Raw genomic sequence first — 14,150 nt, forward strand, 5'->3', positions numbered from 1 at the left:
CTCTCAAATCAATAAACATCCTCAGGTGAAGGGGTGTGTGTGTGTGTAAGAAAAAGAGAATATAAACAGAACATACAAATATGAATGTCAGGGTATTATCTGTTTCCAGTGGCCACATACCCCAGTCAATGGCCATGAGCCTCTTTGGGAAAGGCCAGAACCTTTGCACTTGTTGATTTGACATGAGTTCTCATTGGATCGTGGCTTCTCTTTCTAGTAATAGATGGCAGATTTGAGAGGTGGCTCAGGTCTGGACAATAGAAGGGGCAATAAAACACTTCTGATATTTTCAATGTGTGGAATAGGAGGTTTTGTCTATTTCTCTCATGTGAGTGAAGACAGGGCTCAGTAGATGAAGACAAGGTGGGGTTCAGGGGCTCCCCCAGTCCTCACAATAGACTAAGACCTACCCAGAACTCAGGACCCACAAAGATGTGACTGGGGTTTCACCACTGGGGATATCCCAGTATTCAGAGCAATGAGCAGTGGAAGAGGCATTGCACCATTGGAGTCAGGGATGTTGGGCCACACATGTCCAGGGAGGTGAGCCCCAAACTTCAGTACAACTCTCCTAAACTATCAGGGAGTGAGCTGCAAAATCCCATCACTGCTGCATTCTCTAGTATTTCCTAAAAATTGGGGCACTCTTATATCACTCCAATACAATCATCAAAGTAGACTCCACATCAGTACATTAGTACCATCGTATCCTTAGTTCCCATCAAGTTTGACCAAGAATGTTCTCTACTCACCAGTGACATCCAGGAAAGGGTCGAACAGATTTAAATATTTCCCATCTCCTTGTTATGCTCAAGTTGTGGTTTACTAGTCTTTTATTTGCCTCTTCTATTGTTTGTATACTTTTTTAAATATGTGGAGAGATTTGTATTCGGATGGCCACTATCCTTGTGGGACAACCAGAAGTCATCGTTAATATATTTGAACGATTTAGAATGTTTTCATCCAGCAATTTGGTTGTTTCATTTTTTCACAGCGGTTTAGATTGTTTTGTCTGTCAGGTAGAGAGAAATTAAACTATTTTGCCAACATTGTCAATAGATTTTCCTTTTCTGGATATTTAACCTGTTGCTAATTTTTTTGCTATGAAAAACAATACTATGATTTAAAAAAAACCATATAGTATCCACATACTTTCTGGTCCAAGTTTTTAAGACTGGAACTAACACTCAGATTGCCAAGTTGTAGGAAGAACATATAGTCCACTGTACTAGATATTATTACACTAGGGGCCCAGTGCACGAATTCGTGCACCTTGAAAGGAACTGTGGACCGTGAGGCTGCAGTGGGCACAGGGGCGGGTCTTGGCCCATCCTCCATGTCCCCTCCCAGCACCTCCCACCACAGCCCCCTGGTCCCCTACCATCAGCCCACACTGACAGCTGCTGACAGCACTGAGCAATTGGGGCCCGTGCCAGCAGCAGATGTGAGTGAAGGCTGCTGCCCAGATCACTCCTCAGGAGCAGGGGGAGGTTTAGAAGCCCTGAGGGTTGATGAGGGCCAGCAGCCACCACTCGCACCCACTGATGGTGCCAAGTGATCAGGGCCAGCGCCTGGCGCTGACTGCAGTTGCAAGAGGTGGCTCCAGCACCAGCAACAGGTGCAGCCGGGCCAGCGCCAGCAGCAGGTGTGAGTGCCTAGCAGAACTGCAATGTGCGGGAGCAAAGAATTTTCAGTTAACCACCAGAGGCTCACCTCAATGACAGCGACCGGTGCCACGCCTTGGTCTGGCGCACTCGCTCACCTGCTCTACTGTCCCACTGCAGCGGACGCCCACCATGTTCTATGTGAGCCCCCGGGTGGTCAACGCACATCATAGCAACCGGTTGTTTGGTTGTTCTACTGTTCAGTCTATTTGCATACTAGGGTTTTTATACATAGATTAATATAGAGAGACTAGAGGCCTGGTGCACAAAATTCATGCACAGGTGGGGTCCCCTCAGACTGGCCTGCACCCTCTCCGATCCGGGACCCTGGGAAGACCGGGCCTAAACTGGCAGCCGGAAATCCCTCTCACAATCCAGGCCCACTGGCTCCTAACTGCTCACCTGCCTGCCAGCCTGATCGCCCTAACTGCTCTCCCCTGTTGGCCTGCTCACCCCTAATTGCCTCTGCCTCAGCCCCCACCACCATGGCTTTATCCGGAAGGACGTCGAGAAGATGTCCAGTCTAATTAGCATATTACCCTTTTATTAGTATAGATTATATTTCACAGGGTTGATTCAATTCATAGACATAACAACCATGCACAGCACAGAATTCCTGTTGTTTTATTTCCTGTCCAGTGATTAGGGTTAATATATTTTAAAATATTTGACAATTTCATGGATGTGTAAGGGTATCTCTTATACTTTTCATTTGTATTATATTGATTATTTGTGAGATTTTCAATCATTTCAAAGTGCATTTTACCTCTATAAACTCTTCACATCCTTTATCCTGCACTTGGAGGAATCTGACAGGTTGTAACTTATATTTGGAAGAGCTCTTTATATATTCCGGATACTGATCCTTTGTTGTAAGGGGATTGAACAACTTTGAGAAGTACAGATGTTTCTGCCATGAAGGTATACTTCTCACTGGAGGAGGTGAGTCAGGGAGGAAGGATCACAGGAAAGTCACCGTGTTGGGTGGGGGAATTAGAAAAATCATAAGATTCTCATCGGTTAAGTCCCAGAACATTTGTTTTCATCCAGAGCATCAGGGTAATGTTTGAGACCAAAACAAGATGCCTGCTAACTGAATAGTGACGCTTACATTCTCTGTTTCCACAAGACGTTCTAGCAGAATCACTGGTAATATTTACCTCATAACATGGAGGAACAGTGAGATGCTCTGAATTCTCTACTGGGTTATGAAACAAATCTCCATATCTCAAACAATTAAAAATAGAACTGCCATATGATCCAGCATTTCCACTTCTGGGAATATATCCAAAGAAACCCAAAACACTGATTGGAAAGAATGTATTCACCCCTGTGTTCATTGCGGCATTATTTACAACAGCCCAGATTGGAAAGAGACCCAAATGCCCAACAATAGATGAGTGGATAAAACAGCTCTGGTACATTTAAACAATGGAATACTACTCAGCTGTAAAAAAGGTAGGAAACCTTACCTTTTGTGACAGCATGGATGGACCTGGATAATATTATGTTAAGTGAAATAAGCCAGTCAGAGAAAGACAAATACTATATGATCTCACTTATATGTAGAATAGAAAGAATAAAATAAGCTAACAACAACAAAAAATAGAAACAGACTCACAGATACAGAGAACAGACTGACAGCTGTTAGAGGGGAGAGGAGCTGAGTGAAAATAGTCCAGGAATAAGCAAACCCCACAAACTCATAGACAGACAACAATATGGTGATTATCAGAGGTAAAGGGGCCTGGGAGGTAGACGAGGGTGAAGGAGATAAATGGTGAAGGAAGGAGACTTGACTTGGGGTGGTGAACACACAATACAGTGCACAGATGATGTGTCATAGAATTAAACCCTATATAATTTATTAACCTGCCAGGCCAATAAACAAAAAAAATAAAATAAAATGAATAGCATATGTAATGCTTGCAACAATAAAGATTTTTAAAAGATACATGAATTTTTTAATAAATTATTCTTTTATTTAATTATTTATTTATTTATTTATTTATTAAATATATTTTATTGATTTTTTACAGAGAGGAAGGGAGAGAGATAGAGAGTTAGAAACATCAATGAGAGAGAAACATCGATCAGCTGCCTCCTGCACACCTCCTACTGGGGATGTGCCCACAACCAAGGTACATGCCCTTGACCAGAATCGAACCTGGGACCTTTCAGTCTGCAGGCAAATGCTTTAGGTCAGTGATGGCGAACATATGACCCGCGTGTCAGAGTGACATGCGAATTCATTTATTTGGTTGATTTCTCTTTGTTAAATGGCATTTAAATATATAAAATATCAAAAATATAAATCTTTGTTTTACTATGGTTGCAAATATCAAAAAATTTCTATATGTGACACAGCACCAGAGTTAACCTAGGGTTTTCAAAATGCTGACACGCCGAGCTCAAAAGGTTCGCCATCACTGCTCTAGGCACTGAGCCAAGCCGGTCAGGACTAAATGAATTCTTTAAAAAAATTACAGCAGGTCATCCAGAGGCAGCCAAGGAAAAGCCAGAGTCACACCACCAGGTGTGAGCTAGTCCACACCTCCAGGGCCTCCTTGTTCGCATCGACAGCCTGAAGAAAAGGGCGAGTGTTGGTCCCATTGCTGAGGAAATCCTGAGCCAGTTCTCCTAGGGCTACAGCACCCCAGCATCTCCCCATTGTCAGCCCTGGCCCCACTAGAGTCACATTTTTCCCTGAATCCGCGACCTCTGCCCTGGGACCAGCAGCCCACCAAGCTCTGCCCACCCTTTGCACATCACAGCGTCACCTCAGCCCTGCTACAGATGTTCTGGGCTCAGGACTAAAGTGAGTAATGAATGGCTCATTAGCCTTCTCTCTTTCACTCAAGTCGGACCTTCTGGGGGGTGGGAGGGTCTAAGGACCTGGTGGGAGCTCTGATGTTCAGAAGGGAGCATCCTAACACCTGACAGCTTGGGGAAGGTTGCAGTCAAACACCTTTCTTTTCCTTTTTCTCCCAGCCTCTTACCTAGCAGCACAGGGAACTCTCAGTATGAAAGTCCCCGCCCTTCCCCACCCATTCATGGTCAGCCCCAGTTCAAGGCAGGAGGCATTCAGAGGCTCAGGATCTGGAGTGTGGAGGAGGCTGGCTGCCAGGTGACTGCACCAGGGCTCAGCCAGCAATCCCAAGGGTTCACTGAGAACTGGCCCCTTCTAACCTTACTCTTGTCTCCCTACAACATCCTTACTGTTTGCCTCCCTCCTTTCTGGCTCTTTTGAAGCCACTTTCTGGGAAGGCGGAGGTGAACTCCAGCATTTTGAGTTGGGTCTGCAAGGCATTCCGCCCTTTTCCTGACATTAGACCCTGGCCCCTCTCCTTTCAGCCCCCTGGGTAATCCCCCTCCCCCTGGACACATCACATGCAGCCAGCATGAGGCTCTCACCTGAATGTGAGCACTGCCCATGCCCTGTGTGCCTGCTGTCTCCACACCACCACACTGGGTCCAAACACCCTTTCCAAACAGAGGATCTGATTCAGAACTGAGTTCTCTAAACCCCTTCAGCATCCACAGGCCTTAAGCTTGGTCTGGGCCCTTCCCCTTCCCACTGGCATTAACAGTGAGGAGATGCCCAACTCAGGGCTGAGCTTGTCCAAGTTATGGCTGTGAAGTGATAATACGTGTAGGTCTCTTGGGCTAATTTCCAGGAGGAGAAGTGTCATTGAGGTTGCAGTGGTCGGGCTGGGAATTCACCTCTCCATGTCCTCACTGCAGGCCATCTGCCCCTCACTTCCCACTCAATCCTGCCCTCAGTAACTGTAATTGCAAGGACCTACCTAGGATGCCACTATGGTTGCGCAGGTGAGGATCACAGGGCAGATCCACCAGGCGATGGGCATGTTGGTTGTGGCCTTGGATGGGACTGTGGCTGTGGCAGTGGTTGACAGCTGCAATGGAACACAAGAGTGACATCTGTGCAGAACCCAATTCTGAGAAGATGGCTCCTCAGCCCCTGCAGCACCAGGTAATCCTGTTATGCAGACGGTATCTACCCTCTATGTGTGACAGCAAGAGTGACAGATCCTGGGGTGACAAATCAATGATAGAAGATGGGCACTGCCCCCTTGGTTCCATAAAGCTCATGAGGGAAGCAAGGGTTATAATACACCCAGTCACTCCTGCTGTGACAGAAGAGGACACTCACAAGGAAGGTGGTAGGGAAGTCTTCCCAGGAGCTGTTTTGAGGTGATATTGAAGGATTTCCAGAAATAGGCCAGGTGAGATGAAGAAGAAAAGCGATGCCAAGAAGAGGAAACAGTAAAGAACAAGTCTGAAAACAGATTCCTGAGGAGATGAGAAGGGAAAGGAGAGATGGTAGAACACACCCATGGCCATGACTCTCCCAAGAACTCACCGCAGATTAGTCACCTTTCAAACACACTCACACCCACACACGCTTACACACTGAGACACACATACACCCCCCCCACACACACACACACACATTCACACAGGGTAGGTCTAGCTTATCTCAAGAGAGCTACACCATCCCTGTCTCCCCTGTTACCTGTTGCCTCCACCGCTTTCTTCCAGTGCACCAAGCATTGAAGCAATTCCTTGCAATCTCCCTTTAAGGTCATTTTGAAGAATTTCTTCAATTCCTTATCATTCTCCCACTTCTTTTTCAGCCGTTCACCTATAGAATTATCCACTCTATACTCCTCTGTCTCAGAGTCAAAGGTAAGGAACCTCTCTCCATCCAAGGAAAACTCCAAGGATCCACTGGTGCTTCCATCGGTTTTGCACAGGCACGTCATCCTGACCTGCAGGGGGAGAGGAGCTGCCCCACAGTCCCCATGGGAAAGACATCAGCCTCTGGTCTTGACAAATGCTTCACCCAACTGGTGTCCACCTGTTCTGAACACTTCTAACCCTACCCTGCTCTCCCTGCCCTTTCTGCTGGGCTACATAGAAAGGCCCAGCATCCAGTTTTCTTTTTAAATGAATACAATCCACATAGCTGGCCCCACAATCTGCTCACTTCTGCCCTCAGTTTTTCAAACTTACCTCCATCTGCGTCTTTCTCCTGTTTAATGTCAGGCAGTAATGGTTTTAATTCATTTCCCATGTCAGTCAGGGTACTGAGCATTACTTTACAGGAATCCATGGCCTTTACCTCCTCTCTCAGGAGATTCATAGATATGACCTTATTGCTGCCACAGTCATATAAGAGGTACTTCTCTCCATCCATCTGTCCTTGGACCATGCACCATGGTTGTTTATGAGAAGAAATGTTGAAATCATAGCGAAGAGAGTGAGAATCTGTGAAGGAAAAATGCTGCTGAGGATTGGGGTTGGAAGAAAAAGACCCAAAACACCCACTCCCCCATCTCTGTGACAGGAAGGCCATCTCCAGGACGGCTGGGCTGGCAGAGCAGGCCTGACCCTGCCCAGTGCCTCCCTTCACCAGGGGAAGGTTGGTACCCCTCCCTTGCTTGAGGAGGACCAGGAGGCATCTGCTTGCCAGGAAACCCCACATCTCCAGATACATCCTCCCTGCGTTTACCAAGATAATTCTGATCATAAAAACATAACCAATGCAGGGACATTCCAGGTGGCTAGGAGGATAGTTCTAGATGCCCGAGGATTGTCAGAAACTAGCCCAGTACCCTCCAGTGACATGGAGAGCATGTAGGGGCTACTGCTGAGGAAGTTGGGTGTCAGGTGGAGGAATCTGGATTCATTCCCAGTTTGGAGAAGGGAGACTTTACAATTATGGGTCATGGGATTCTGCATGGCCCAGGGAGGTAGTGCTAACTTGCTGCTTGGATAGATCTTGCAAGCTTGGGAGAAGGCATGGCTACAATGCGTGGAACAGAAAAGGCAGAACTTCTGAGGCACATAGGAGAGGAATGGGACCAGATGGCTCAGAGAAGTCAATATGCCAGGGGGAGACAATATGAAAAGGCAGAAGCGTGTCCAATCAACCTGCTTCCTGGGAAAGCCTAAAGCTAAACTCTTGTTTATCAAGGGAAAGAGGAAAGCATGGATGAGAAGAACACCAGAATTCTCCAAAAGCTCACTACTCACTTTAGCTGAAGGTCAGGAATGTAGATGGAGTTTGTGCTCCCCAAAATGGTTTCCAGTAGTAATGGGGATGGGCCATGTCAACGTAATAAATCACAGGTATAGGTGCTCTATGTTAGGAGCACCCAGGGTCATACTTTGGGAAAATGCGCTGCTGTCCCTCCTGCTCCAGGAGCTGAGGCTATGGCTGGTGTGTCCTCAGGCAACAGGCAAAGTGCCACTTGGCTGAGGAGTGATTAGGCTCATGTCATGGATAAAAAGGTATTGGAAGCACTGGTTTTGGGGAAGCCAAGCAATTGGGCAATAAACCTGGGGAGGGGAGCAGGGGCTCCTGAGGGAACAGAAGTGGGACAGGCTGGCTGGTGCAGAGTGGGGAGAGGTAGAACCTGCAGAGTTGGGTCTGCAGAGAAGTGGCCAGTTACAACATCCGCGCTGTGACATTTGCAACAACTCCTGGATCTGCTGGCAGAGCGCCCAGAAAGTTCAGAGGTGGAGAGAGTTGGGTGATGCAGGGCTGGGTGAACGTGCCGTGAGAACAGGGCGTTCCTGTCTGTGGGTTTCGAGTCTGAGAAGCGAACGGGTCCCGGGACAGGGGTCCCAGTTCCCCAGAAGCACGACTTGGGCGGGAGGGAGAACGGACGGGCACCGCAGCGTCCTTTCCTCCTTCGCTCCCGGGCCAGTGGCCCCGCATCACTTTCTCTCCTGCCGCCGCTTCCTGTCCCTTCTGCCCGGGAGGCACCCAGCTGCCCGGACGCCGAGGGGTACTGAGCCCGTGGAGGGGACGGAGGAGGAAGGTTCTGGACCTGCCACGGGCTCTGCCAGTGAGTTTAAAGCCTCTGCTGCCCCCTCCCCGCCCTCCCCGTGCCCTCCGCTGAGACCCCATAGGAACTCACCTCCGCGCCCCCAGGCGCAGGGCGTCCCCCGCGCACAGTCAGGCAGCACCGCGAGCAGCAGGACGACGAGGCAGAACTCGGAGCCCGGGGTCCGCTCCATGGCGAACAGCCGCCCAGTGCGCTCCCCTCCAGGCGGACAGGAGGACGGCTCCGGGCGGGCAGCTGGGGCGCAGAGGACCGGGAGAAAGTGTCCCAGGCCAAGACCGTTCCTCCCCGCCCTTGTCCGGGCTGTCGCTTTCCTGACCAGGAGCGGAGGACCGGAGGCTAAGAAGTGCAGCAGGGGAATGAGCGCAGGTGGAATCCCAGCCTCACGTCTGGATTTTGTCCTTCCCGCCTCCTGCTGGCTGCCGACACCACTTTTCCTCCCCCGCCAATCAGAGCTGTGCAGCCTGGTTACAGCTCCTCCCCCTCATTCCTTCCTCTCCACTCCCCCTGCCTCCCAGCCTTAGGGCGCGCAGCTGCTCTGGCAACTCCTCCCCACAGAGCCTCTCTGAACTGCAGCCCAGGAGAGGGGAAGAGAGATGTCTCCTGAATACCGAGCCTGCCCTGATGACACCCACAAAACCACCCACACCCCACACTCTCCCAACACACTTGTCCACCCAGGACCCCTCCTTCCCTCCAGCAGCGCACACCTGGGGAGGCAGGAACAAGAGGTGTTATCAGGACAGGAGTGTTCAGCAGGGTCTCCACCCACAGGCACCCACACAACCCTTGCCCCTTCCCTCTCCCACACTTGGCCACACACAGCAAACCCTCCATCAGAACCAGTTCTCTTCACCCAGAACTTCAAAGCGAACTCTTCCAGGGATCACAGAACCTGCAACCCCAGGCACTCATTTCAGACACCTGCCCTCATGGTTCCTGCTCTTCTCCCCAGCTCAACCCGTTTTACCGCCCAATTCTTTGGGGTTCCAAACCCATATTATCCCCCTAGTGAGGAGGCACAGCATGTGATGGTCATGGATTTGGGCTCACGTCTGCTGATGGTCTCTATAAACTGACAGATGGTGAATGTTACCATCTTCCCAGGCCACTTAGGGCCTGTCTCTGTATATACCACACACCTCCACCGTCATGGTGCCATAGCAGCCAGAGACCACATGCAAAGAAATGGGGGACCAGATATGGCCACTGAACTTCTTTGTGGACCCAACATTTAGAGTACGTAGCGTGTCACAGATATGGGTGTCCCGTCCAATTTGTCCTCAGTGTGTTAAAGAGCCAGAGCTGATCACTGTCCAGCTTGTAGCTTCTGGGTAGAGTCAGTGTGAGAGAATGTGCATCATGCAGCAATAGGCAACTGCTCCAGTCAGTCCTGTGAGACCCTGCAGGAAGTACCGGTGCAACCTGAGGGTAGTGCTGGTGCAACATTTCTGGTGTGGGGATCAGGGACATCTCTCTTTATATCTGACATGTTCTCTGTGGCCCTGCTCACTTCTATTCTATGACCAGTGGGCCTAGCTGACCTAATGACACTCACCATGGACAACTCTGATGCCCCATAGCCAGAGGCCTCATCTCTCCCAGGTCCCAGTACTTTACCAGGAGCCTCTTTGAATAGTGGGGGTCTCCTTGTGGCAAGAGACATAGCCTTGCTTCAGAACATTAGGGGTCTCTGCTGTGATCCTCCAGTAGGAAGGCCATGAACTCCCCTTAGCACCTTGTCCTACTACAAATACCTCTCAGATCATAGGCTTGCTTGGTTTTATGGACCAAGAATGAGATCCAGCCACATTCACCCAACCAAGTATTGTCTATCACTGCTTTCATGCTACAACAGCAGAGCTGAGTAGTTGCAACCGACTTCTGATCTACAAAGCCTGACATACGTGATATATGCCATCTATAGAACGTCTTCTGACCAGGCTGGAAACATAATAGAGCTACGAAAGGGATCACACCACCGCATCCTTACAGAGGGTTTAAGGTTAGTACTCTTCTCTGTTATTTCATTGAGGAAAAGACACTGTTTAAACAATCAATTTGGAGGAAAGAGAACACACCACTGTGAGCAGAGCCTGGGACAGATGTCTATTCATTACCTGGGCCCCACCCCCATGCACCACTTTCATAACAGGACCAATGATGATGCTTCTGGTGTCTGGAAATGCTGTCAACTGACACACTGGATCCAATGTGAATGTCTGGGTGGTTTCTGTTTCCCGGTGTACATTTAGCCAAGTCAATGGCCACATGGCACTTGCTGTCAGCTTGAAGGGTCCCTCCTCATTGGAACCAGGCCTCTCCTTCTAGTAATGGGTTACAGGTCTCAGAAGTGGCTCAGTTCTCAAAACTGGCAAAAGACCCAGCCTCTTTCTAGGGAGGCTGCTTTTAGCCTCCCAAGTATTTATCCTGTGTTTTGTCTCTGATTTTATTACCTACATCCAGCACTCTCTAGGCACAGTGTGCTGAGGCCACAGCTTCCCATAGGCGTGGCAGGGCTAGCCAGCCAGCCAGGGTAGGTGCTTGGCCAGCCTGGGTTCCACAGCACCAGGGCCCCCACCTTTCTGTAGATGGGATTTCTTGGTGAAACCATAGGTGTGAGCTTAGGTCCTGCTGTTGCAACATTTCTGGTGCCTGAGTCAGACTCCCAGAACCAAGGTCCCCAGGCAACTCATATCCTGAAGGTTGTGATGAGCCCTACTACTCCAGGTCAGGAGCTCTGCCAGGCAGGTGCCCTTCACCCCCCTCCTCCCTCCCTGCCCCCACTGTGCTGAAAACCCACAAAACCAGTCCCTCGCCCCTGCCAACTCCCTATCCACCTTCTCTCCATCCAGTCTAGAAGAGATTAGAAATGAACCCCTGCCACCATACCACACCCACTCTGTTGTTGTGGAAAACAGGCCAGCCAGGCACCTTCCCTTGCTGGAGGGCTGGCCCCACCCCACCTCAGGGCCTTCCTCACCCACCCCCTGTGCTGAAAACTCACAACACCAGCCCCTCACCCCCCACCAACTCCCAACCCACCTTCTTGCCACTGAGCCTAGGGAAGAGAAATGACCCCTTCACACCAGACCACTCCCTCCCTGCTGCTGTGGAACCCAGGTTGGCCAGGCACCTTCCCTGGCTTGTGGACTCTCCCTTCCCATCCTGCCCATTGCACAGCACCTTCCAGGTTGGTCCAGGGGCTGTGGTGGCCAAAGCATTAGCAGCTGAGCTGGTGGCCCCAGTAGTCTGCTGTAGAGAGCGCCTGGGAAAGCACATTTCTTACATTATTGTCAGCTGAATCCAGTGGCGTTGGCAGAGCCACATCCTGAAAACACACCATGCCAGAGGCAGGTACGTTATCAGCCTGACCCTTAGCTCAGGTGGGTTTCATTATCTAAGTTCAGCCAGACTCAAGGAATGGACGCAATTATCCGGACTTAGCCAGGAGTGACGATTACAAAGAAGCCACAAGAATGAAAAATTATAGCTTGATCTTTAACCATGATTTCTCATAATTTCCTTTGTTTTAAACTCTAGTAGCACTTCCTGGAATCACACTGTATAAATAAACACGCTGCACCGGCTCTGGGTCACTGTCTCTCCATCAAAGGACAGCTCTCCCACCCAGTCCCAGATTTCCCTACTGTTTCTGCATCTGTCTCTTTCATTTTCTCAATCCCCCATCGCCCCTACTCAGTACTCGTCATCCGCTGTCTAGCAGTGCTGGTCAAGGTCCAGAGAGAAATACATAATACTGTGCCCCTTAATGTGGCGGGGTGAACCATGGTATTGCCTCCACAGTCTGCTCTCCATAGTCACAATATCACACCTGCAGGTGGACCCTTTATATTTTGTGCTCCATACTTCATGTGGTCACTGGAAATGCAATGTGTCCCTTTTGTAAAACAGGGAGCAATACATGTTGATGCTCAGTCATTCTCTGATCAATTGCATTACCTTGAAGAACAGGAGCTGAGTGAGGGTCTCCTCATGTGTGGGTCTCACTATAACATAACCATCTATGGCAAACCATCCCCAACTTCAGAAGAACCCTCCCTAATCTCCTGCTCCCGGGGTAATTCAATTAAGCACATTGGATTGGGCAATAGAATGTATTACACCTTGTAGGATCAAAGTGATAAAAGGACACAATCTACTCCAGTGACCACGTGAGGTGTGGAGCACACGGTATACAAACATCCCTCACCAAGTGCAGTAGTCTTACTCTTTACTTGGGTGTCAGTACTCACGCGATGAGACAATTTAGCCTGAGGAGGGTCAGGAAGACTTAAAGGCAGGAGATATTTATGTTCACCTTAGAAACAGAACCAGCTCTTGGTGATGGGACAGGGAATACCAGCCAGAAGAAGGAGCCAGAACAGAAGCTTGGAGGCAAGATGGTGAGGACCAGTGGGTAGGCCAAGGCAACTGTACCACAAGAAAATGGAGAACAGAAGATGGCAGGCAGAGCCATGGGATAGGGTGGGTGTGTGGGAAATACCAATGGCAACCATGAGTCCCAGAAACAAAATGTATCAGGAACACACACACACACACACACACACACACACACACACACACACACACTGCTTACAGGGTTGATCTATCTCAGAAGAGCTGCAACCCCTTCTCTCTGGTTTGGCTACTTGGGCGCTCCTGGCTCACAGGGAGGGTCAGGTGCATACAGTGAGTGTGAGCACCTCCCACTCCAGGCCTGGCTGACCATGCTGTGGAGTGGAGGAGGGAGAGGCTGAGGAAGGTTGGAGCAAGAAAGGGTCAGTAGGAAATGAAGGAGGAGGACCTGGCTTTATACAAAGAGAAGGATCTGAGGCACAGGCAAGGGCAACAACTTCTTTCCCCATCGCTATTGCATTTACTGAGGTTCCTCCCTTCATAGATCATATTCTGAAAATTAAGTTTTTCCTAAAGTCTCACTTTTAAAACCTGTTCCAAAAATTTTGAGATAAGAAAAATCTTACAAAAACATTGCAGATGCAGTAACAAAAAGTCTATTCCTGAGCTGCTGGGCAGTAAGCTGCAAATATCCCATCACTGCCACATTCTCTAAAGTGCATTTCCTAAAAACCAGGCCCCTTATCACCCCATCATAACCACCAAAGTAGATTTCACATCAATACACTAGAGCAGTGGTTCCCAACCTTCTGTGGCCATGCCCCACCCAAGCATCTCCAAAATCCTGATGCCCCCTGTGACATATAATTCTTATTATTCAAAAAGTGAACTTCTATTCACGTGGAGGAAGCCTAAGAGGCCATTAACTTGCTCTAAACAAGCTTCCAAAGAACATGGCATCCATGAAAGAGAAAAATAAAGGAACGAAAAGACAGTTGAAGTACTGAGGAAGAAATCACTAAGAAATTGTTTAAAATAATAATATGAAGTGATATGAAAAAATACAAAGTTTTAAAACATATAACAGAGAACTGAAATACGTCAATATGTCACAATATATCATATACTATATGCGACTCCTCTAGATCCATAAGAAATGCAAAAAAATTCACTGTTAATAACTCATGCTTGCCCTGACCGGTTTGGCTCAGTGGATAGAGCGTTTGCTTGCGGACTCAAGGGTCCCAGGTTT

General features: G+C 49.0%; 1 protein-coding gene across 3 annotated transcripts; it reads right to left on the minus strand.

Annotated features, from left to right (window-relative positions):
- Nucleotides 1–4,034: 4,034 nt before the first annotated feature.
- LOC118660798 (UL16-binding protein 3-like) lies at nucleotides 4,035–8,879 on the minus strand. 3 transcript variants are annotated; one of them, XM_036318445.1, is made up of 5 exons: nucleotides 8,615–8,879; nucleotides 6,702–6,956; nucleotides 6,202–6,474; nucleotides 5,471–5,581; nucleotides 4,035–4,248 (listed from the first exon to the last, which is right to left on the minus strand). In XM_036318445.1, the coding sequence occupies exons 1-5, from the start codon at nucleotides 8,712–8,714 to the stop codon at nucleotides 4,208–4,210; spliced, it is 780 nt and encodes a 259-aa protein (XP_036174338.1). In that variant the 5' UTR covers nucleotides 8,715–8,879; the 3' UTR covers nucleotides 4,035–4,207. The 3 variants fall into 3 exon arrangements, with proteins under 3 accessions (XP_036174338.1, XP_036174337.1, XP_036174336.1); XM_036318444.1 differs by having other exon boundaries at nucleotides 4,035–5,581; XM_036318443.1 differs by lacking the exon at nucleotides 4,035–4,248 and having other exon boundaries at nucleotides 5,449–5,978.
- Nucleotides 8,880–14,150: the final 5,271 nt, after the last annotated feature.

This window comes from Myotis myotis, unplaced genomic scaffold, assembly GCF_014108235.1.
Source record: "Myotis myotis isolate mMyoMyo1 unplaced genomic scaffold, mMyoMyo1.p scaffold_m19_p_7, whole genome shotgun sequence".
In the NCBI taxonomy this organism is placed as follows: domain Eukaryota; kingdom Metazoa; phylum Chordata; class Mammalia; order Chiroptera; family Vespertilionidae; genus Myotis; species Myotis myotis.

What these genes read in the sequence shown, in the direction of transcription:
- LOC118660798 (XM_036318443.1), bottom strand. Translation starts at nt 8,714, where the DNA reads ATGGAGCGGACCCCGGGCTCCGAGTTCTGCCTCGTCGTCCTGCTGCTC. An exon ending in GGAGAAAGACGCAGATGGAG is followed by an intron (nt 6,475 to 6,701) that starts GTAAGTTTGAAA and finishes ACTGTGGGGCAG; the next exon opens with CTCCTCTCCCCCTGCAGGTC. An exon ending in GAAAGCGGTGGAGGCAACAG is followed by an intron (nt 5,979 to 6,201) that starts GTAACAGGGGAG and finishes TCATCTCCTCAG; the next exon opens with GAATCTGTTTTCAGACTTGT.